This window comes from Aspergillus vadensis (genome assembly GCF_003184925.1).
Source record: "Aspergillus vadensis CBS 113365 unplaced genomic scaffold BO88scaffold_8, whole genome shotgun sequence".
Lineage (NCBI taxonomy): Eukaryota > Fungi > Ascomycota > Eurotiomycetes > Eurotiales > Aspergillaceae > Aspergillus > Aspergillus vadensis.
The window spans coordinates 18,180-39,746 of NW_020292046.1; the positions used below are offsets into that span (position 1 = coordinate 18,180).

The 21,567-nt window shown below is 54.1% G+C and overlaps 8 protein-coding genes across 8 annotated transcripts; 2 read left to right on the forward strand and 6 right to left on the reverse strand.

The window, feature by feature from the left end:
- Positions 1-204: 204 nt before the first annotated feature.
- Positions 205-2,688, reverse strand: BO88DRAFT_403796 (sodium/phosphate symporter). The gene is made up of 3 exons (XM_025706447.1): positions 2,206-2,688; positions 671-2,125; positions 205-621 (listed from the first exon to the last, which is right to left on the reverse strand). The coding sequence occupies exons 1-3, from the start codon at positions 2,285-2,287 to the stop codon at positions 332-334; spliced, it is 1,827 nt and encodes a 608-aa protein (XP_025563944.1). The 5' UTR covers positions 2,288-2,688; the 3' UTR covers positions 205-331.
- Positions 2,689-3,281: 593 nt separating this feature from the next.
- BO88DRAFT_434390 (amidase family protein) lies at positions 3,282-5,533 on the reverse strand. Its single transcript, XM_025709477.1, has 4 exons — positions 5,473-5,533; positions 4,974-5,315; positions 4,488-4,915; positions 3,282-4,432 (listed from the first exon to the last, which is right to left on the reverse strand). The coding sequence occupies exons 2-4, from the start codon at positions 5,267-5,269 to the stop codon at positions 3,405-3,407; spliced, it is 1,752 nt and encodes a 583-aa protein (XP_025563945.1). The 5' UTR covers positions 5,270-5,315; positions 5,473-5,533; the 3' UTR covers positions 3,282-3,404.
- Positions 5,534-6,521: 988 nt separating this feature from the next.
- On the forward strand, positions 6,522-8,098 carry BO88DRAFT_403799 (uncharacterized protein). The gene is made up of 3 exons (XM_025706448.1): positions 6,522-6,874; positions 6,954-7,462; positions 7,526-8,098. The coding sequence occupies exons 1-3, from the start codon at positions 6,653-6,655 to the stop codon at positions 8,043-8,045; spliced, it is 1,251 nt and encodes a 416-aa protein (XP_025563946.1). The 5' UTR covers positions 6,522-6,652; the 3' UTR covers positions 8,046-8,098.
- A 2,845-nt stretch (positions 8,099-10,943) lies between these two features.
- Positions 10,944-14,774, forward strand: BO88DRAFT_338077 (non-ribosomal peptide synthetase; the record flags this gene model as incomplete). The annotated part of the gene is made up of 1 exon (XM_025702968.1): positions 10,944-14,774. One exon carries the CDS (start codon positions 10,944-10,946, stop codon positions 14,772-14,774), a length of 3,831 nt encoding a protein of 1,276 aa, XP_025563947.1.
- Positions 14,775-15,261: 487 nt separating this feature from the next.
- On the reverse strand, positions 15,262-16,198 carry BO88DRAFT_486959 (uncharacterized protein; the record flags this gene model as incomplete). Its single annotated transcript, XM_025712504.1, has 3 exons — positions 15,262-15,437; positions 15,513-15,778; positions 15,900-16,198. 3 exons carry the CDS (start codon positions 16,196-16,198, stop codon positions 15,262-15,264), a joined length of 741 nt encoding a protein of 246 aa, XP_025563948.1.
- Positions 16,199-16,554: 356 nt separating this feature from the next.
- BO88DRAFT_486960 (phytanoyl-CoA dioxygenase family protein) lies at positions 16,555-17,700 on the reverse strand. Its single transcript, XM_025712505.1, has 3 exons — positions 17,436-17,700; positions 17,008-17,383; positions 16,555-16,950 (listed from the first exon to the last, which is right to left on the reverse strand). The coding sequence occupies exons 1-3, from the start codon at positions 17,638-17,640 to the stop codon at positions 16,599-16,601; spliced, it is 933 nt and encodes a 310-aa protein (XP_025563949.1). The 5' UTR covers positions 17,641-17,700; the 3' UTR covers positions 16,555-16,598.
- Positions 17,701-17,908: 208 nt separating this feature from the next.
- Positions 17,909-19,131, reverse strand: BO88DRAFT_403804 (2-deoxyribose-5-phosphate aldolase). The gene has a single exon (XM_025706449.1). It carries the CDS (start codon positions 18,720-18,722, stop codon positions 17,943-17,945), a length of 780 nt encoding a protein of 259 aa, XP_025563950.1. The 5' UTR covers positions 18,723-19,131; the 3' UTR covers positions 17,909-17,942.
- Positions 18,829-21,530, reverse strand: BO88DRAFT_480324 (transcription factor domain-containing protein; the record flags this gene model as incomplete). The annotated part of the gene is made up of 4 exons (XM_025712137.1): positions 18,829-19,113; positions 19,160-20,375; positions 20,544-21,011; positions 21,399-21,530. The coding sequence occupies 4 exons, from the start codon at positions 21,528-21,530 to the stop codon at positions 18,935-18,937; spliced, it is 1,995 nt and encodes a 664-aa protein (XP_025563951.1). The 3' UTR covers positions 18,829-18,934.
- Positions 21,531-21,567: the final 37 nt, after the last annotated feature.

Below are 21,567 nucleotides of genomic sequence, written 5' to 3' on the forward strand. Positions count from 1 at the left end.
ATAGAAGTGTTAATGCAGGGTCCCTTGGAGACCCCTCATGAGATGTCGTGCTGATAAGCCGTCCCCCTCATCCAAAGCCAATCGTCGTGCTGCGATATCGGCCAGACTGCTCGAGACGGGCCTCGTCCCGAACCCACGGCGTATCTCGATCAATCGGCCAATCACCTTCATCGGTACGCTTATACAATTGCTGGACGTGCAGAATTGGTGGCAGTAGAAGTATCACATTATCGGGGTATTGTAGTAAGAACAGAAACAAACTCCGTGCCACACCAGGCCTTGATCCATCGATCAGAAAGATATCAGAAGGTTAATTACATCAGAAAAAAATCTACGATGAGAAATGCGGCGCATTGATGAACAATCCCATCAGAATTCCACCCAACGTGCCCGCGATGGGAATCGTCATGATCCACGCCAGCAGCAGCAGCCCGACTCGCTGGAAGTTGACGGCCTTGAGTGTGCCATTGCACAGTCCTACTCCGACGGTAGCGCCCGTGATGCACATGGAGGTCGACACCGGCAGTGAGTACTGTGAGAAGACGAGAACGGTAATCGCAGCTCCCATCTCCATCGAACAACCGCGACTCGGCGAGTGGTAGGTGATCTTGTTGCCCATGACTATACTCCATTAGTACACATGACAATCCCCACGATGGTATCGACTTACCCTTCATGATGTTGTAGCCGTACGTGATCAACCCGATCGAGATACATCCTGACAGCACCGCCAACTGCCATATGGGCACCGGTGCCTTGGCTGCCGCTGCGTTGCCCGTGGACCAGGCCGAGTAGATGACCGCCCAAGGACCGACCGAGTTACCAATGTCGTTGGCACCATGAGCAAAGGAGGCAGTGCAAGCGGTCAAGACTTGGATGAACGAGTAGGTGTGCTCGACTTCGTTGGGATACTTTGCAGCGTGGCTGTACACGCGCTGCATGCGCTTGCCTTCGGGGGTGCCCGCAATACCAGACTGAGCAGCGTGAATATCATAGTGCAGACCGTAGAGAAGTCCACAGACAATCATCGCGGGAATGCGCTTCGCCAGAATCACCATATTATGCACCTCATACAGCTGGCCGGCTCCCATAGGGTTGTCGCGGAGAGTACGCATCGCCCAGCCCAGGGGTCCACGCTTCTTGAGCAGCCGCTCCCGCAGCCGACGGTCGGATTGTTCCATGAGTTCCTTGTAGGTCAGTTGCTGAGATTCTCCCGCCACCATGCGCTTCTCGCCTTCTTCACTGCGGGACTGGATTGACTCGACGCCAGCCTGGGTGGACCGCTTGACATCATCGCCGCGGAGAGTATCCGGGGAGCCTAGCGTGAGGTCTTCGGAGCTTCCCTGCACGACGGCGTAGTCCGGAACCTTGGCCTGTTCGCCATGAGTGACAACGGGGCGGGTCAGCAGCATGGGGCCCATGATGAACATCCACCACTTCACACTGTGATCCTTTCTGATGACGCGGGAGTACACAAAGGGAACGAAGAAGATGGCAGAGAGAAGCATGACGCCTCCACCGGTGCCCATGGTGACCGCCGCAATGTACCAACTAGGCTTCTTGGACAGACCCAGACTGGGAGAGCCCTTGTAGACGATCGACAGGGTACAGATCGTGGCGGCGATGAGGAAGAAGAAGGGGGAACTGTAGACCGCCCAGGGGATGGGGTTCTTGCGGATGAGCACGACCAACTTAATGAGCATGAAGATGATAGCCGCGAAACCTCCCGAGATGACGGGGGCCATTCCCAGCCCGGCGAAGATGGCACCTAAGCCCTTGCCATCATTCCAACCCCACTGCACGTGAGAGGCACCCACGGTAGCCACACCCACGCCGGCGACGGCAGAGATCAGGGAGTAAGTCGAGGAGACATGGGCGGAGTGGCGCGTACACCACATCACCCAGGTGGATGCGGCAGCCAAGGCACAGGTGAAGGCTAGCATCTGCACGCCCGCATTGCCCTGGAAGGCGGAGTTGGGGATGATGCCGTTCTTGATGGTATCAGCGGTACGAGCTCCGACACAGATGGCGCCCAGCATCTCGAAGACGGTACCAAAGACCATAGCCTGGCGATAAGAGACGGAGCGGGAGGAGACACTGGTTGCCCAGGAGTTGGCCACATCGTCTGGATTCAAACACAAGAGGTCATGTCAGTAAAGGTCCATCCAATCCGGGTAAGCACATGACTTTGGTGTCACCACTCACTTGCACCGTTGTTGTAGGCATCCAACATGGCAAACAAGGTGCCGATGGCGAAGACGTAGTCGTACTCGTGCAGGACCGCCATGATGACTTGTCTTGTCTTTGGCTGCGAGCCCTGCCAAAGGAGAAGGGAGGAGGAGGATGAGAAGGAAAGATGGAAGGGAGGATGGAGAGAAGGAATCTGACGGACAGCCTCATGAACCTTTCCCTGCGGTCCAGCTCACTTTATGTGACCAGCGGAGGCCATCAGACCGGGCAGGACATTCACTCTACTGAGGGCCACGTGCTCCGGGAGAGTTTACGGGTGGAGGATGGAGGCAATTCAGTCCTCCTCCATGTCATCCATGTCAGGGAGCTGAGGTCGGACACGTTCCTGCTTGGAGACCGATGATTCGAAGAACCAGGGCGGAAAGCTGACCTCGACGGGACTGTCCAGGGTGTCGGGGAATACACGGATTACAGAGGGTATGACAGGGCCAGACTCGGAATTTCGCGCAGAGCTCCAGCATTTCACAGCAAAGCCACGGAGCAGGATCAGGTACTACCAGAAGGAGACTGACTTTCGGGATACCAACTGGTACTAACAAGAGTGTTACAAGATTACCGCCACCAGTCGCACAGGATGGCCCTGCTGGGCATGTCTGGGCGGTGGCTTGGCATCCGCACTGCCTGCTGTCGCTTAAGTAGATATGATGAAGGTATATTGGTTAGATTCCCAGATATACTCGCAGTGAAGTCTGGGCGGACCCGAGGAGGCGTGTCTTGGCAGGCTGGGCGGAACGGGCACGTCTCCACTAATCCTATCAGTGCACACAGCGGGCCCACGTGGGGATGCTCCTGCGGCTTCATTCGCAGAATCTTCCCCCGGTCGGACTTCCAGAACCACCATCCCAGCAACACTGCCCGCGCGGTGACTGGCACGGTGTTACGGCCCAGAGCTGGCTACCAGTCTTGGCACGCCAAGGTAAACTTCCGATGCCGTCGTGGAACACGACATTATTTTCCCATCACCAACGGGTGCCAAAAGTTTAAATTGCCTCCTACGAACCATTATTATTAATACCCACGACTTAGATCGCACGAGTCACCATAAGGTCGAATTCTATTTTCCCATTAACCATTAATTACGCGGGGAGATGCAGCGAATTTCCCTGCTTCCCCTTTCTATCACTTGGAAAAAGAAAAAGTACAAAGTACATCGTTTAGTTCACCGGAATGTTCCGATCCAGATAGCCACTCCACGTGGCCAGGCTGCGCTTCCACGGCGTGTTGGACGACAGCTGCACGTCCTCGATCGCGCTGGCATACTTGATCAGCGTCGCCTCCGAGTAGGCCGTGCCCATCAACGCCAGTCCGTAGGGCATGTGCGAGTCCTTGTTGATGCCCGCGGGGAGCGTGACCACCGGGTAGCCCGCCTGCGCGGCAATCTCGATGGAGGGGGCAAAGTCCGGAGGCACCAGCAGCGCCGTGAGGTTACGACCCTGGTAGTGCAGAGCAGCATCAATACCTTCCTCCCGAGAGGTGCGGTGGCAGTACTCCAGGGCCTGCCAGTAGGTCTCGTTCATCTCGCCCTTGGTGGCTAGCGACGCCAAGAATCCGTCTTGGCCCGAGGCAAACGCCGGGTTCACACCGGGAACACCACCCTCACTGCCGGCATTGTCAATGTTGTACTGCACAATATCCTCCAGCGACCGCATGTTGGTGTTGTTCAGCTCCGCCAGGTAGTCCCGGATGTTGTTGTAGAAGTCCACCTTGACGTACGAGTACTCGGACTGGTTGGGGTAGCCGCGCGTGGTGCCGTAGTCCCAGTTCCAGCCGGACGGGTCGACAATCTCCTTATAGTGCGGCAGCTCAGTGCCGTTGATGATGGTGGCACCCGCCGCCTCGATCAGCGCCAACAGCTCCATCAGCTGAGCGTTCTGGGCCGCATCATTGTACTGCCAGAAAGACAACCAGGGGAGACCGAACACGGCGCCCTTGAGGGCCGTCTGGTTGGTCAGGAACTGGGCGTAACCGCCAGCTGGGGTCTTGCCCTGCTGGGCATAGGTCTCGTTGTCGCGGGGGTCAATGCCGTAGATGGCATCCAGAGCATAGGCTGCATCGCGCACCGTCTTGCCAAAAGTGCCGACCGTGTCCTGGTGCAGGGACTCGGGGATGACACCGGCACGGGAGGTGAGACCGACAGTGGGCTTGATGCCGACGACGTTTGAGCGCTCGGCCGGGTTGATCACTGGCACTCCATATTAGCATATCCTCTTAAACTCCTTTCGATGTGTAAAACTTACCACTACCATCAGTCTCGGTACCGAGAGCAAAGGGCACCTGGTTGCTGGTGACAGCCACACCGGAACCGGAACTACTGCCACCGGGGTTGACGGTGAAGTTGTAGGGGTTGCGGCACTGGCCACCACGGCCCGAGTAGCCCTCGGAGTAGTCGTTGGAGCGCATGTCAGCCCACTCACTGAGCGTGGCCTTGCCCAGGAGGACAGCACCCGCCTCGCGCAGGCGATGGACCACGTGAGAATCGCGAGGGACGACGGAGCCAACCAGGGCCCAGCTGCCCGCGGTGGTCTCCATCTTGTCCTTACTGGCGATGTTGTCCTTGACCAGGAAGGGGATGCCGTGCAGGGGACCGCGCACGGTACCCTGCTTGCGTTCGGCATCCAGCGCCTCGGCGATCGCCATGGCGTCGGGGTTGAACTGCAGCACGGCACTGACACACTGAATGAGCTAAACACATCTTTGTGATAAGGATAGGGGGGAATACTTACTTGGTGTAGGGCTGGACCTGGTAGATGCGCTCGAGGTAGCACTGCAGCAGCTGGGAGCCGGTGAAGCGACCGGCCTTCAGCTGAGCCTGGATGTCATCGATGCTGGCCTCCTCGAGAGTGAAGCCATGGCAGTCCCGCATAGGGAAGAGATCGGAGCCATTGACGCCCAATTTGGGGAAGTCATAGGGGAAGGGTTGGGTATCAATCTGCTGGGCCACGAGGGAGTCATTGGAGGTGATGGCGTTGGCCACAGCAGCCAACCCGGTGGTGAGAAGCCAAGAGGCAAAGGAAGGCATGGCCGATCGTCAGTTTATTTTTCTTTTCTCGATTCCCTGCAGATCGCTGCCACGTGGAAAAAGAGATTTAGTAGGGAAGATGAGACAGGGGAGGGAAAAGAAAAGCAAAGCAGATGAGTTGTGGTTGGTTAAAAAGGTTGGCGCGAACAGGCACCAACGGCGACCGGCATCATGCAAGGGACCGTGACTTGTAGGAGACGTACGGTTATGGATCTAGTGCCGACAAAGGGGGGCAAACTAAGAATGCGACTATTGAGGAGAGAGATGGAGAAAGAATCCGACTGGAGGAGATGATTGGATCCTAGCCATAGTCAGTAGATTAATTGGTTGCGTAAAGCCGTCAAAAATCTGGATGATGTGGGGAGCAACCAGCAGTACACTGAAAACAGAAAGGGAAAGTACATCGGCAAACTAAGAGGGTGGGTGGACACGGACCGGCCGCCACAACCTTCCGTGACAGTTGAGCCACTACACCTGTGACTTTGAATAGACAGTGTCCAATTTCTAGGTAATGTTCACGAGAGAAATACTTAGAGAATCAAGGAAGGAGAGATCGAAATTGATTTTTGATTTTCATCTAATTCAGTAGAGTAATAAGCTTTTCAGGGCAAAACATGCCTAGACAGGCAAGTGTGTCAGGCGAGCAAGAAAAGCAAGTGCCAAGGGTGGATCTCAGATAGGCGAGCACCCCGACCCGCCCGGCCTGTCCCATCCGGTGCTCCCGAGATATTTGCTCCCTTCCCTGTTATGCATGCATATTCTCGATTTCTTCTATAGTAAAGTGCTGACAGGACATTTTATTGCGGGTACGGCATCGCTTTTCCCACGGGGTCATTTTCTTGGATAGGAGTAGAAATGAGTACAGGAGTGGCAGTTCGGTAATTTCTTTCAGCTTCACCCCCTGAGCTATATCATATTATCATATGATTGCCATTAGGTAACGTGCGTTTATTCTTCAATATCCTTAGCAATTGTTAGCAATTGACTTTGTTAGGCTTCCTCAGTCTAGAACTAGCCCAATCATCTCAAATAAAATCCCTTGGCCGGAAACAGCTGGAAATATAATCTACTACTACAACTAAGCCATCGAGATCCCGCAACGGTCTTTGATCGGTACCGATGGCCCGATCCAATTCCGCTCTACCAATACTTTCTCTTTTCAAAGTCTAAATCGGAAAAAGAATGAATTCAATTGTTTGTAGTTCCTTGGTCTTGGTCTTGTCGTCATGCCCACACAAATTTTTTTTTAATATAGCACACCAACTCCCCTCATAATTATCAATCCACTTCCCCCCCATGCTCCCCCCTTTCTTGTCCAGGTTGAGAGACCTTGCTTGTCGGTCGTCTCTCTCTCCCACCTGCTGCCCCGGATGAGCCATCACCATGTCTGAGATCCCCGCCGACATTCAAACTGCTGAGGCGGAGGGTCGCATCCCGGACGGTATCACCGCCGACTATCTGGCCCAGTCGCGCGATCGGCCCACCAAGATTGCCATTCTCTTCGTCGCCGCTCTGACCTTCGTGATCGTCGTCGCCCGTTGCTACGCCCGTCTCTTCCTCGTTAAGAAGTTCGGCTGGGACGATGCTTTGGCTGTCTTTACCCTGGTATGCTATACCTTCTGCCCCAATGCCTTAATTCCCCCGCAGTCATGGTGGATAGACGGGTTGACTCGGCACCGCATAGGCCATCTACATTGCCATTGTCGCCCTATGCATCATTCTGATCGACATGGGCAGTGGTCGACATATTGAATACATTCAATATGTCCTCACTCTGCCCCGCGTCAACGAGACCGAACGCTACGACTTTGTCATGCACATCCTCTACACCACCGCCTTGTTCGTCTGTCGCCTGTCCGGTCTAGCCTTCTACCAGCGTCTGGCCTCGCGACACCCCAAAATCTCTCTGGCCATTAAGCTCTCCGCCGGATTCTTGCTGGCTGCATTCCTCGCCCAGTTCTTCCTCCTACTGTTCCACTGCCTGCCCGTCACGGGACTCTGGCCCTACGCCTGGCAGCCGCAGATCGACGATTACAACTGCATCACGTGGGGTGATGTGTATGTCACCAACTCGGCCCTGTCCCTGGTCTGCGACATCATGATGTTGGCCCTGCCCTCCATGTTGATCTACATGCTGCAAGTGTCGCCGAAGCGCAAACTGCAGCTATCCCTGATCATGTTTCCCGGTGTTTTGTGAGTCCATAACGTCTTGTCTGTGTCTTCCAGTGTCATATCTAATGTAAAACCCTCTGCTAGGGTTCTTGTCATTTCTTGCGTTCGCCTGTGGCTGGTCATCGTCGGCCAGTGGTCCTCCGACGGCAGTTGGGCCTACGACCCCATGCTGGCCATTGAAACCTCCGAAGTCGGCGGCACATTAATCGCCCTCTCGATTCCCGCCATGAAATCCTTATTCGGGTCGTGGTTTTCGCACCTCAAGGCATACTCATCGCGGGCGGGAGGAACGAGCGGCAAGCCCAGTGGCGGACAACGGGCGTACGGACGCAGCTGGGAAACCGGCGTGAAACTCAGCAGTCTCGGGACGCGCGCAGCAGCAGACGACGCATACAAGGTGAACATTGGCGTGGGAGGGGACCCCAGCCTGCCGAGCGAGGGGACGAAGCATTCGCGGAACGATGGATCGTCGGAGGACCTACTGATGGACGTCAGCTTCTCACCGGAAGAACGACAATTGGCCTTCAAGAACGGGATCCGCCTGACGGAGGAAGTGTCGATATCCTCGTCGCGGGTGTCGAGGTTACCGCATTTATCGCGGTAGGCAACCAGCCAAAAAGAAAAAATAAAAAGCAGAAGCAATACTATAATAGATGTATTATAATCTTAATCAGTGTACGCCCCCGTACGGAGTAGGGTAAGTGGGGTTGCGCGGGGCCTTTCCCCCAGATCGACATGTCTAGGGTCGTTCCCATGATTGCCTTAACAGAGGTATATGGTGATGAGAACATAGAATACCGTCATAATACCTGTAAAATGCTGGGTTTGATTTACTCCGTTGAGGCCTTTTTGTTCTCAGCAGAAACGATGATGGATCCAGGGATGGGAATGAAGAGGGGGGTCCTTCCGACCGGCACCGTGCCCACCGCCTCAGGCAGTATGCGAAATGTATGCCTGAGGCAAGAATCTTGGGCAGGCCAACGGAGTATCATTCTCCGTTGTATCACGTGATTACAATACAAAGTGCGCGGTGGGATGGAGTCATTCCATTGGTATTTGTAGAATTTGAACACAGTAATGAAAGGGCTTATATCATAGTACTTGCAAATTCAATTGGCAATTAGTGCGGTGGGGGTGGCAATGGACGATGAACATTCAAAATCCCCTGCTCTCAGTACTATGTGCTGGCGGATATATATCTCCGGAGGGAAAATAGTACCACGTTGAAGTTTCAAGGGTAAGCAACAACCTTTAACTCACTTCATACTTCAAGGAACCTGTGATTGCAGTTGTTATCCTAGGACCATTAATCTATATAGTAATGATTGACAAGAATGATTACAATTTCAGTAATCATGGGAGTGCACCAATTACTCAAGAGTATATTCTGGCAAGAAGCATCTCACAAGCCTCGCAACGTACTCTTTCGGGTTATCACTCTGCAGAGATTAGGCAACCTTCATCATCATCGTGGATGGTTATATTGATACTATGAGGCCAGAAAAAATATAATTTGATGTAATCTGTAATATTGAAGTAAGCTCAAGATTTAAAAAGAAATCAAGTGTACCTCCTCTATGTCTAATGGGAACATTAATGCTATATCAATACTAAGTCACTACTACAGCTGAGATGACTGCCTCTCGTAGTAATGTGCAGATAATGCCTCATCACACAGTGGCTGTTATCTATTCAAAACGCTGGTCTAGACTGCCTAGGATTGAGGGAAATAGCTCATTCAATGACAGCCACGCCAGCATGGAATGACCGACCTGACCTGACCTTTGCATATTACACAGGCTATGTGACCACTGCCGTGTAAGGAAAACAGAATACTACCTACCACTCTGCAGGCTGAATATTACCCCCACGATACCACCGTGTTGGTGACCCGGGAACACACGAATCAACATCCAATCCTGAGTTATGAGGGCTTTTCCTGTCCTCCCTTTGTGATAAGGTGACAAGTAGTAGTACTTAGCTACATCATGTCCTCCCCACGTCCTTGCTGGTGACTGCAGAATGCAGTCGTCTGAGGTGTTACCGTGATAGGTAAAAGAATCCCGGCAGATGCAGCCAGCGACAGTGGACTGGAACGCGCTATCTCACTCGGTTCCTGCGGGCGATGCAAGTATCCGGGCGCCGATAGAGTGATGACACCCGAAAAACAGGAACTGGGTCATCTCCGCTGCAAGGGTCGATGGCGTCAAGGGTGATCCTGATGGCTACTGGGGGGTGAAGGATCGATAGGGAAAGATCTGGGAAAGAGGGAGAGGGAGAGAGAGAGAGAGAAAGAGAGCTGTGAGAGAAGGGGAAACAAACAGCGCAAAAAGGGACCCGCAATCACATGTCGGAGGATTTGATTCCAAGGTGAGAATCGGGTTAGCGTGACCCGCCAGAAGTGCCCCGTGCAGCCAATGGCATTGTCTATAATAATATCGGTTGTCTCGATCGGGACTAACCGTCTCCCCCCCGTCTCGAGCTGACGGAGACAATTCAATGCTGGTGCGGAGTCAATCCCCGGTCGGTCGCCAAAAGAGAGGGGAAAGCTGTTCCGGTTGAGGGGAGGAGGGTTCAGTCCCGTCAGGTACAGCTTATCCATGCACGCTGATGCAGCTTACCGCACACACGCACACACACAAAAGATGCACAGACAAAATTAAAATAAAAATTGTCATCATTAAAATCTCAGGAATTAGTGTCATTGTGACCACTCGGAATCCCAGGATACGAGAGCCAGCCGGGTACACATGCAGGCTGCCCGAGTCTCACGATTGGTGGTGGGCAACCGGCGAGATTTCCCGCTGGCAGGAACTGAATTTCCCCTTCTCAAATTTTCGTGCACCGCAGAACCAGGGAAATCCTTTCTGCTATCCAAGGCATCATAATGAGATCGATATTGTCTTTCCGAACATCGGCCTATCAATTGATGTAATTATCTGGAGTATTCTCGATTGAGCAGCCAGAAAGAGCGAACGTTGAGACCCCCACTAAACCCGTTTGGGATGTCAGTCATTTGCATGTGATCGAGCCTCTGATGGTAGACTCTCACTTGCTACTTATCCTCCTCGAGCCCCCACTGTCTCGTCCACACTAACTTCTCAACAGCTGCCAGATATGGCTGGATTCTTACGCTTCCTGGGAAGCTTTCCAATCCGCCGCCCTTCGTGTCCAGCGGCGGCGGGTTGCGGTTTGCTTTGTTTCCTAGGCGAAGGCCATGGAAGCTGGCCGGTGAGCTGCCAACTTCCTATATCTTCCACCTGTCCCCTCAATCCTCCTCGCGTTTTTCTTCTCTCTCCAGCTCTCACCGCAGAATTGACCAATTTGACACCTCATTTCTTTTCTTTTGTCTCTTAAGTACTGCCCTCGCGACTTAAATACCCCCCTTAGTCCTCCTTAATTATTAGCCGTCGACCGGTGGGCGCACTTTTCCTGGCCCTCGTACTCTTTCCTCTCCCCCTCCTCCGTCTTTCACCCCACGCGACCCCCACATCCATACACGATGACCATCATTGATGTCACCAAAGACCTATCGGCCCTGTTTTCCAAGCAGGTGCAGGCCACTCCCGATGCGCTGGCGCTGGAAGACGACAAGACCACATATACCTACGCAGAATTAGATCGGGCGGTCGATGCTCTGACTCGGCGACTGCATCACTACCGGGTCGGACGGGACACCCTGGTGGGAGTTTTGCTCCCGCGCAGCAGTGACTATGTCATTGCCTGTCTGGCTGCTCTCCGCGCCGGCGGAGCCTTTCTGGTGCTCGAGCTGGCCTACCCACCCGAGCTGCTGGACGATGTGATCCGCGACGGGAACCCCGCCGTCATCATCACCTGCAGGGCCGAAGTCGGCAAGATCAAGGCCGATGTCCCTCTTATCTCCTTGGATGAACCAGCCACGGAGACGAATGGGGTTGCCGATTTGCCTCCCCCGCCCGCAGATGACGATCTGGATCGTTTGGCATTCGTTTCCTATTCGTCCGGAACCACGGGCAAGCCCAAGGGAATTGCCAACCCCCACAGAGCCCCGGTTCTCTCCTATAACCTACGATTTGGCGTGCAGGACCTGACCCCCAACGATCGGGTCGCTTGTAATGTCTTCTTCATCTGGGAGATCTTGCGGCCCCTGTTACGGGGAGCGGCCGTCGTCGCGGTGCCGGACGACATCAGCTACGACCCCGCCGCCCTCGTCGACCTCCTCGCGGCCAAGCGCATCACAGAAACCCTCATGACCCCTACTCTCCTCGCGACCGTTCTCGCCCGTCATCCGCACATTGGCTCGCGCCTGCCGCATCTCCGCACGCTGTGGTTCAACGGTGAGGTGGTGACCACCGATCTCGCCCGGCGCGCCAGCCAAGCCCTGCCCAACACCCGCCTCCTCAATTGCTACAGTGCCTGTGAAACACACGAGATCGCCTGCGGGGATATCCGGGAGATGCTCGACGAGAAAGCGCTGTACTGTCCGGTTGGGCCTCCGATTGACCCCAAGAACACCCACATTCTGGACGATAACCGACAACCGGTGGAGAACGGGGTGAGCGGGGAGCTCTATGTGGCTGGTCCACTTTTGGCTCGCGGGTACCTCAACCTTCCCGAGACCACTGCCAAAGCGTTCACAGAGAACCCCTTCGATGCAACTCCGGGGTCCCGTCTGTACCGGACGGGCGATCTTGCTCGCCGGCTGCCTTCGGGCCTTCTCGAAATCACCGGTCGCGTGGGATCCATGATCAAGCTGCGCGGCTACTCCGTCGTGCCCGCCAAGGTGGAGTATGAGATCACCAAGAACCTCGCCGTTCGCCATTGTGCCGTGGTGGCCCATGGCGAGGGCCTGGAGCGACAGTTGGTCGCATACATTGTCCGCGACACGGATCACGCCACCGACCGCCCCGTGGTGGAAATCAATGAGGCGGGCAATAGCCCGGGCGCGCGTCGCACCCTCACCCAGGCCCTGGCACACTACATGATCCCGTCTCTCTGGGTGGAGCTGGAGGAGCTCCCCACACACGATGTGACGGGCAAGGTTGATCTCAAACGCCTACCTCCCCCACGCACGGCCGACCACGTCAACGGGAATGGAAAGCCCGTGGAGAAGGATTCGATCGGCATTGACCAAGTGGCTGCCATTTGGGCGGTCGCCCTTAAAACCGCGCGCAATCTGTTGAAGCCCAGCGATGATTTCTTCGATCTGGGTGGACACTCCCTGTCGTTGGCGGACCTCTCCTCGCGCATGTCCCGACACTTTGGCTTCCGCGTTCCGATCGCCCGGCTGGCGGAAAACGCCACTCTGGCGGGCCATCTCCAAACCGTTCGTGACATTCGCGACGGCCATACTGCCGCCGTTCAAGCCGATCTCCCCGCGGTTCTGCGGGCCGACGCCACTCTTGACGATGATATCCGACCGTCCAAAGCGGTCATCCGCTCGGTCACCGACGCAGACACGGTGCTCCTGACGGGAGTGACGGGATTCCTTGGCGCCTTCCTCCTGCACGATCTGCTCGAGAGCACCTCGGCGCACATCATCTGCTTAGTCCGATTTACGGACCCGGCGGATGATGACCAGCCCGGTGGTGTGGCCAGAATTCGCCGAAACCTCCTGGATCTGGGACTGTGGCGGGACTCCATCATGGAGCGCGTTGAGATCCTGCCCGGAAACCTGTCGCGGACCCGCTTCGGCCTCTCCCCAGAAGCCTTCGACGAGCTTGCCGCCCGCGTGCAGGTCATCGTTCATGCTGCTGCCACCGTCAACTTGGTCTACCCTTATGCGGCTCTTCGCGGGCCCAATGTCGGCGGTACGCGAGAAGTCCTCCGCTTGGCGTGCAAGGGTGGTGCGACCGTACAATATGTGTCCACCAATGGTGTGCTCCCACCGTCCGGAGAGAAGGGCTGGCCGGAAGACGCCATGCTCCCGGTGGACGACGTTCCTGACAAGCTGCTGGATGGATACGGCCAAACCAAGTGGGTGGCGGAGCAGCTGGTGCTCGAAGCGGGTCGTCGCGGACTGCCCGTGAAGATCCACCGTGCCGGAACCATCAGCGGCCATAGCCAGACTGGTGCTGCCAATGCCTGGGATTTGTTGTCGGCCTTGTTCGTTGAATCAATCAAGCTCGGCTACGCGCCTGAAGTGGAAGGCTGGCGAGCGGAAATGACTCCTGTTGACTTTGTCAGCAAGGCCATTGTGCATCTGGCCAGCCAGACGCACGCTGAGCAAACCGTGTTCCACCTCGGCGATCCGAACCCAGTCGATACACGGGCAGTCTTTGCATCTCTGAATGAGCTGGGCTACCCGACCAAGTCCCTGGCATGGGATGATTGGGTAGCACTGTGGAATGAGAAGCGCAGTGCGGTCAAGGGTGGAGACGGTGGTTTCACCGTTGATATCCTCCGCAGTGGCATGCCCACGGTGGAATTCCTCCGGGGCATCGTCGTGCTGGACAATGCGGCCACTCGTCCTTTCCGGGCGGTCGTGGAACGGCCCAAGGTCGACCGGGCTCTGCTGGAGACCTACACGCGGCACTGGTTCGCTCGAGGCTGGCTGCCGCGGCCGCCGCTTCGCCAGCAAGGTCTCAACGGGACCGCGAAGCCTGCCATCAAGGGTCCGCTTAGCGGAAAGGTGGCCGTCGTAACGGGTGCCTCTTCTGGCATTGGAGCCGCGGTCGCGGCCGCTCTAGGTCGAGAGGGTTGCCATGTAGCTCTCGCCGCTCGGCGTCTCGACGCACTTGAATCACTCAAGGCCCGCATCACGGCCCACGGTGGCAAGGTTATTTCCCGGAAGACCGATGTCACGAGCAAGGAGCAGGTGGACGCTCTTTTCAAAGCGGCCAACGACGAACTTGGCCCGGTGGATATTATCGTATCGTGTGCCGGAGTGATGTACTTTACCATGATGGCCAATGTGCAGACTGAAGAATGGGAGCGTACGGTCGACGTCAACTGCAAGGGTCTCCTCCACTGCCTCTCGGCAAGTGTGCCCGGCATGCTTTCGCGTGGTGGTGGTCACATTGTCGCGATCTCTTCCGATGCTGGACGCAAGGTATTCCCTGGCCTGGGTGTTTACTCGGCCAGTAAGTTCTTCGTTGAGGCGACGCTGCAGTCGCTCCGCTTGGAGACAGCAGGTATGGGCCTGCGTGTGACCAGTGTGCAGCCGGGCAACACGGCGACCGACCTCCTGGGCATGTCCACAGATGCCGAGGCCGTCAAGAAGTATGGCGAACCGTCCGGCGCACAGATCCTCGAGCCGGACAATGTGGCGGATTCCATTATATACGCCCTGCGCCAGCCGGCCCATGTCTCTGTCAATGAAGTGCTGATCGAGCCGCGGGACGAGCCGATCTAGAGGAGTGAGCATTGGAGCTTAGAAGTGATGAAGCCCTATGTCGGCTGCTGTTGATTGATTTAGATCGTTGTTATTTCCCATAGACATAGACACTGTCCCTATGGACATCGCTATAATATGCACGAATGAAATGATTTTTCGGTATTATTTATTACTGCTATTATGTAACATAGGAAATCTTAACCATGAAACATGTAGCAGTTGAGTATTAACTCAGTCTCGCTGGCCGCACATGGATCCATGTCAGTGGCTGAGTTGAGTAGCTGCGTGGCAGGTCCTGCTTAGCTATCCACTAGGACCGGACCAAGTTCATACCCTGCTTTCTATTGCTATTCTAGGGGATGGCACGTATCTTTATACAGGCAGCGGGGTATACATGTTCGAACAGGCAATAACTAAGCAATCATTACTATCACCGTATGCCACTGACATTCGGCTCCCGATCTCACTACCAATTCAAGTCACACACACGCCACAAGTCTTTGAGCTAAGGACACGGCAAGTAGACATCCATAGACCTCTGGTTCGTCAGATCCTGCCCCAGCTCGAAGCCACTACCCTTTCGCACCCCTTCGAAGTTATCTTCCACGAATTCAGCCACGTATAGACTGTATCGTAAGTACAACCCGACGGGATCAAACTCAAACTGGTGGTATCGGAGGACTATGCATATGCATATCAGCCAGAAATAACCAATGGGGAATCTCTCCAATCAAAACAAAGATAAATCCCACTCACCACGTGGTGACAACGGACCCCCGCCCTCCGGCCAAGTAAACAACACCCCGAATCGCTTGCGATGAGGGGGCGATGAGTCCCCGCTTAGCACTGTCTTCTCCGCTATGGTCTTAGCGATCAAATCTAACTTGGTGTACGTCCCGTGGGATAAACTGGAGGCCATCAAGTGTTTGCGTATGTCCTGATACAGACAGGTTTTGGTTTGGTGGTAGACCTTATCATCGCTGGGAGCTGTTTTTGTTGGTACGGTAGCTCGACTTGCGTGGCTAACCTGTTCATTAGGGGTTAGTCCTTATCGTACTACAATTAGGTATGTTCAATAGAGTGTTAGCGCCTACCACGATGCCTTCCGAAGCAAATCACCCAGAATCTCGACTCGCTCAGCACCCCGTTCGAATCCGGCGGATAGTGAGGTATCCGATGGTTAGGTCGTTGCGTTGAACCTTGTCATAGATATCTTTCTCCACTTCAGTAGTGAGCATGCAGCGGCTGGCGTTGAGATTGGACAAGGTGGCTTTATCATCGTGGTCGCTGAGCAGGTTAACGAAGAAAATCGTCTGGATGTCGTTGTCGCTGAGGGCGCGCTTGATGGCTTTGGTGGTGTCATCGTCGGTTTCCTGTTGGGATGGTGTAGGAGTGTAACGGAATAGGAAGTGAGGTGGGGATGTTGGGTTGTTGTGCACCATGTTGTCTGTCTGTAGGGCTCTGATCTCGTGGTTCATTTCTTCGACCTGTGGTATTGATTGGGGGTTGTTTGGCTGGTTTATAAATGGCTTGATGTCGTCACGATGCGGATAATGCTTCCTATGCATTATACGGAATGGACGTAATAACGTTCCTACCGGTTCGTAGTCTCTACCGTGGTGATTTTGTCATAGGTTGTCATTGCCATTTGGGTAAGAGTGGGGGAATCTCATAGTCACAGAAGTGCACTAAGCTCATATTATATACCCAAGCTGTGCTCCTTAGAGTACACCCCGTCATCAAGCGACTTTCCTCGGAACAGGTCACTGTACATACATTTTCAACATGCCAGAGATCGGCACAGTGTTTACTCTATAAACAAGGCTACCCTAGAAAATACCACTAAAAGTCTCGCGGCCGCTCATTCTCCTTCAGCTCCGGACAAAGATGATAGATAGGATCCATCTGTTCCACGTACCCACACGCCGGCTCACTCATGGCATAGCCCATGAACTCCAAAGTCTCGCGGTCATACCTGCGCGCGACATCCGCCGGAACTGCCAAGAACTGGTTCTCTTCCTGGCGCAGGTATCCTCGAACAACGAAAGTAGCGAACATCAGCCGGTACTCATCTTCGGTGATGTTCGAGCCCCCTCCATGGAATGCCGATGCTAGCATAATGAACCCATCGCCTTTTTCCATATCCGCAAAAATACATTGCTCGACCTTTGGAGGCGTAGTTCGCTCCGTGCCCCTGCTTGGCTGTCAGACACAACTATAGAAATCGATTGGTAAGAGTTGATTAACCCACCAAAGATGACTACGAGGAATAAACTGCGTCCCACCATTCTCCCGCGTGACGCGACAACCAGCTACAAAGAGGCCGACGGCAGACTCGCGCTCCATGTCTCGCATATCATCCCATTGCCCGATTTCAGTGTGATGGCGATGATTAATGTAATCATCCCGATGCAAGGGCTGCGCCTTGCCTCCGGGGCCGATTCTCATAGCCGTGCAAGAATGCACGTACGGCTTAGAGACAGATATCTTCTTCTCTTCACCCCACCAGTACCATCGTCTGGAGGTCAGGAAATGGTCGCATACCTGGTGAAAGAGAGGATTCATGACCTGAGTCTTGGTATAGGTCGGGCTATGCGCGATAAGGGATGGAGCACGTTGGGTTTGCGCTGATCGATGAGTTGTAGCGGTTGCAGGGACGAGAGGAAAGAGTTGACTCACCCGGGAAGAAAGAGCCATTCCATTCTACATCCGCATCTAGACGAGGTTTGGCTTCTTGAGAGGCTTGGTCGACATCTTCTTCTGAGATGAGGCTCTTGATGAATACACCTCCGTCTCGTTTGAGTAAGTAGATGATTTCCTCCACAGGGGTGTCCTTGGACACTTTTTGGACTTCGTCGCTGTATTTGCTGGGATCGACTGGCATGTTGATTGTGCTGGGTGGTACATAAAGACCAGATTTACTATTACTTTGGCAATAATCCAGCATATATAGTCATACTTGAACTTGACGTCTCTATGAAGAACGCCAGAAGCGGAGTGGAACCCCGCCCGGCGGTGGGAATTACCTAAGAGGGAAGTTTAGCCAGCCAGCCCGTCCAGCATTTCGCCACATCGCAACCCAACTTTGAGTGGGCTGAGGATCATTGACAGCCTAATCAGGGCAAAGGGAGAGGGAAATCTTGATTAGTCGAATATGAATGATGGGTATAAAATGCTAATGCAATCTCAGTATCCCCCGGATGCCTCCGCCATCGGCTTAAACTCCACCTCGACAGGCTCATTCCCAATTCCACGTCTCCTGGCATCCTCCAAAATTGCGACAGTAGCCGTGGCTCCAATGCGAGTAACACCCAAACTCATAACATGCAGCAGATCATCCAATGTACGAACTCCTCCCGCAGCTTTAATCTGAACCTTCTCGCCCGACTTCTCCCTCATGAGCTTGAGAGCTTGCACGGTGGCACCCTTGTAATTGTACGCACCATCGGGCTGCTTGACGAACCCATATCCGGTCGATGTCTTGACAAAGGCAACTCCAATCTGAGTACAAATCTCACATAGACGAGCAATATGCTCAGGTCGTAAGTAATCATTCTCGAAGATGACCTTCAAAATAGCCCCATTGGCAACCACAGCCTCGTTAATCTGGCGGATCTCCTCCGCCACATAGTCCCAATCCTCCCCAAGAACCTTGCCGACATTGACTACCATGTCGATCTCGGCTCCACCAGCCTTGGCTGCAGCGGTGGCTTCGAGGACTTTGATCTCGGTGGTACTGTTGCCGTGGGGGAATCCGATGACCGGACAGACCAGAACGTCTGATCCGGCGAGCTCTTTCTTGGCTAAGGGGATGGCGTACGGTTTGACGCAGGCGGTTGCGACATGATTGTCGCGGGCAATTTTGAGGCCGGCTATGATGTCGGCGTCGGTCATGGTGGGGTGGAGGAGCGAGTGGTCGATCATCTTTGCCAGCTGGGGCAGGGTGACTGTAATTTTGTGCGCCATGATGGAATATTTTCGATGAGATTGTGTTTATTGTTGTGGAGTATGTATGTCCGGGGACGCCTCGTTCTTATACCTGGACCCCGCAGATGTCTCCGGCGGAAGGCCTTCTCAATGCGGTAATTTGTTCCAACGGAGCCAATTGAAGGGTGTATCCGCACTCCAACTGTACACTCACATCGCAAAGATGATCCAAGCAATATAACTGCTCCCCTTCAGGATATATAGCCACCGCGGCTTGGGCCCGTATACTCCCCATGAAAAGGTGGACCTTCTATGCCCCACATCCAACTCTGCTCCAGGATCGGAAAGCCCTCGGCGGTCGGCCAGAATGACGGGTTTTCTGGGCTGCCATCAGAGCCTACCTGGGCTCGAGGGGCATAGTTTGACAGGGCTATAGACAGCATTAGAATTTATTGATAAGAGGTTTAGGGGCATACCTTGATCAAAGTCTTGAAGGGCAGCTGCTAGAGCAGGATCATGCATGTAATGGGCGGATCCATCTCCAGCTGGTATATCCGGAGCAATGGAGCCTACAACTGCTGTGGATACTCCAGTAGGATCAATGGCATTATTTCGAGCTGCTGGTTCATCGGAGACTTGGTCCGACATTCTCTGTCTTGATGAATAATGCGTTATTGTCGCCTCATTTGGATGCGCAGTGGTTGCAGAAGTAGACAATTCCATCATTACGCTGAGTTCCTTTTCCATGACCAATTTTACCAGGCGCTGAAGAATGGTCAGTCCCTGCTGCGCTGCAACTGAGTGTGATCGGAGCTTGTCCTGGATGCCGATCAACTTGCGGAGTCCGGACTTGGTCTTGGTAGAGTGTGGCCCTAGAGGATCCATGCTGCTGAGGATACAAAGGGTCACGCCTGCTGTAAATGTATGAATGCTAACGAATGAAGCCGCATATGTTTCCGAAACCACTTCTAGTAAGGGACTTGACAGAATCTCCGACATGCCGAGCGCTGCATCACGGCAAGCGTTCAAAGAGGCATTAAATGGGTCGACCGAACATGCAGCATCACCATTATACTTGCTGGTTCGTTCTCCAGCGGCCAGCGTGTAGGAAAGAAGTGGACGGTGCGTGAGAATGCGTGCGTTCTGATACGCAAGCCACAGAGCGAGAGCCTGAAGTTGATAAATATGATTCTCGAAGCGAGGCCCTGAGGCTCCAATATCGCGATCGACTTCTTCGGCAGAGGCATAATGAGACTGGTGAGCGACCCTGCGCCACTGGAGTGGTAGAGGAATATCTGCTTCCCAATGACGGAGTTGACTGTCGTAGTCGGCAACCTTTCGAACGACTCTTTGGATATCCAGTGAATCTGTATGAGACCGGCTAGCTGCATGCAAACGAACGCGATACAGATCATCCAAGGCTCCCTTGGTGATAGTAGATAGTTTGGTTATGAAGTACTTGTAGGAAAGTAGCGTTGGATCCGACGTCAGAGGTTCATCGAATGAACCTGGAGACTGCATATTTTGAAGTTTGGCCGATGGATCTAATGGTTCTACGTCGCAGTCGTCTTCGCGAATACTGTGCGGATACCCATATGCCACGGCAGAGAAAGTTTCAATTTCATACACTGCCCACCAGCATCTTTTCCGAGTTTCATTGCGAGTTCGGAAGTTTGTCGATTGAACGGGATTCTGTCGGCGGTGTAATTGTAGAGCCTGGGCGATACGAAGCCCACATCCGCATACTGGCCATGCCAGTCGTGGAGCACCATGGTATAAATAATACGTACCAAGGAGAATGCAGGTTTGAACTGCTTCTAAAGAGCCGAGGGACATGATGTCAAGAAGCCCCGATCTCACGGTAGAAAGAATGCGATCTCTGAGGTTAATGTCAACCCCATACCTCGAGAGAATCTCTCGCCGATGGGGCCCCGCGTACTGCAGCCCAATAGCAATCACGATTAGGAAGGTGCTGAGAAAGCCAAGATGATGGTGGGCGTATGTTGAAGACCTCTCAGAAGAGCCACTGTACAATTTGGGCCACCGCTGACGAAATTCGTCTTGATAGAAAACCAACATGAACCAGTGCGCTCGATCGAAATATGTATCTACGAGAAGACTGGCCGCGTCAAAGCTGGGTAGCAGGGAAGCCAAATCCCGTGTAACGGAAGAGAACGCATCATAAGGAGCGAGTACGGTTGAATCGGAAAGATCAGATGTCTCAACCTCAACGCTCGGTGAGGCAGATCCAGGCTCTCGCAAAGGGGCTCCCGGGAGTGCATCGGTTGCAGGTGGCCCCGGTGCCGCCACATTGTGGAGGCTGAATGCCTAATCGAATAGTTGTTAGATTCGCCCATGGTGCGAGTGACTACGGGGACCTTACCCCTCCCAGAAGGGATATAGTCGAGCTTGATATCCAGTCACGATCCTTTCGGTGCGATGGTGTCCCTGGAGTTGGAGTCTCGACGGGACGTTGGTCAGAACCGATGGCATGGGGTGAATCAGCATGGCGTCTCGGGGCACTTGTGTTTGGCGTCTGGACCGTTGGTGATGGGGGCGTATCCTGCGAATGCCGGTAGGGTCGCCAGCGGGTCGCCGAACCAGGAAGACAGCGGACCCCGGCGCGGGTGCAGAGGGTACAAGGCCGTTGGATGTCGCACTATCGAAGGGTGAGCGGATCAACGGGCGTTCCAGAGCTTACTCGTTTCAGCGAACCTTTAGCTTCTGACGTCGACAGCGCTGACATGCGCTGGGGACTTTGGCGGCGGGACTGGCCCGCAGATAAGGGCTATGTTCCATGATGGAGGGACGTAAAATACTTGGAAGATGATGTGAAAGCTGAAGCATGAAGATTGAAGAAGCAGAGAGTGGAAGAGTTGCCGAG

Bases quoted from the DNA above. Each gene is read 5' to 3' on its own strand.
- BO88DRAFT_403796 (XM_025706447.1), bottom strand. From the start codon at position 2,287: ATGGCGGTCCTGCACGAGTACGACTACGTCTTCGCCATCGGCACCTTG. The intron at 2,126-2,205 runs GTGAGTGGTGAC...GTTTGAATCCAG, and splicing joins TGCCTACAACAACGGTGCAA to ACGATGTGGCCAACTCCTGG. The intron at 622-670 runs GTAAGTCGATAC...AATGGAGTATAG, and splicing joins CGGCTACAACATCATGAAGG to TCATGGGCAACAAGATCACC.
- BO88DRAFT_434390 (XM_025709477.1), bottom strand. From the start codon at position 5,269: ATGCCTTCCTTTGCCTCTTGGCTTCTCACCACCGGGTTGGCTGCTGTG. The intron at 4,916-4,973 runs GTAAGTATTCCC...TCAGTGTGTCAG, and splicing joins CAGGTCCAGCCCTACACCAA to TGCCGTGCTGCAGTTCAACC. The intron at 4,433-4,487 runs GTAAGTTTTACA...ATGGAGTGCCAG, and splicing joins TACCGAGACTGATGGTAGTG to TGATCAACCCGGCCGAGCGC.
- BO88DRAFT_403799 (XM_025706448.1), top strand. From the start codon at position 6,653: ATGTCTGAGATCCCCGCCGACATTCAAACTGCTGAGGCGGAGGGTCGC. The intron at 6,875-6,953 runs GTATGCTATACC...GGCACCGCATAG, and splicing joins CTTTGGCTGTCTTTACCCTG to GCCATCTACATTGCCATTGT. The intron at 7,463-7,525 runs GTGAGTCCATAA...ACCCTCTGCTAG, and splicing joins ATCATGTTTCCCGGTGTTTT to GGTTCTTGTCATTTCTTGCG.
- BO88DRAFT_486960 (XM_025712505.1), bottom strand. From the start codon at position 17,640: ATGCCAGTCGATCCCAGCAAATACAGCGACGAAGTCCAAAAAGTGTCC. The intron at 17,384-17,435 runs GTGAGTCAACTC...CTCATCGATCAG, and splicing joins GAATGGCTCTTTCTTCCCGG to CGCAAACCCAACGTGCTCCA. The intron at 16,951-17,007 runs GTGGGTTAATCA...ACAGCCAAGCAG, and splicing joins ATTCCTCGTAGTCATCTTTG to GGGCACGGAGCGAACTACGC.
- BO88DRAFT_403804 (XM_025706449.1), bottom strand. From the start codon at position 18,722: ATGGCGCACAAAATTACAGTCACCCTGCCCCAGCTGGCAAAGATGATC.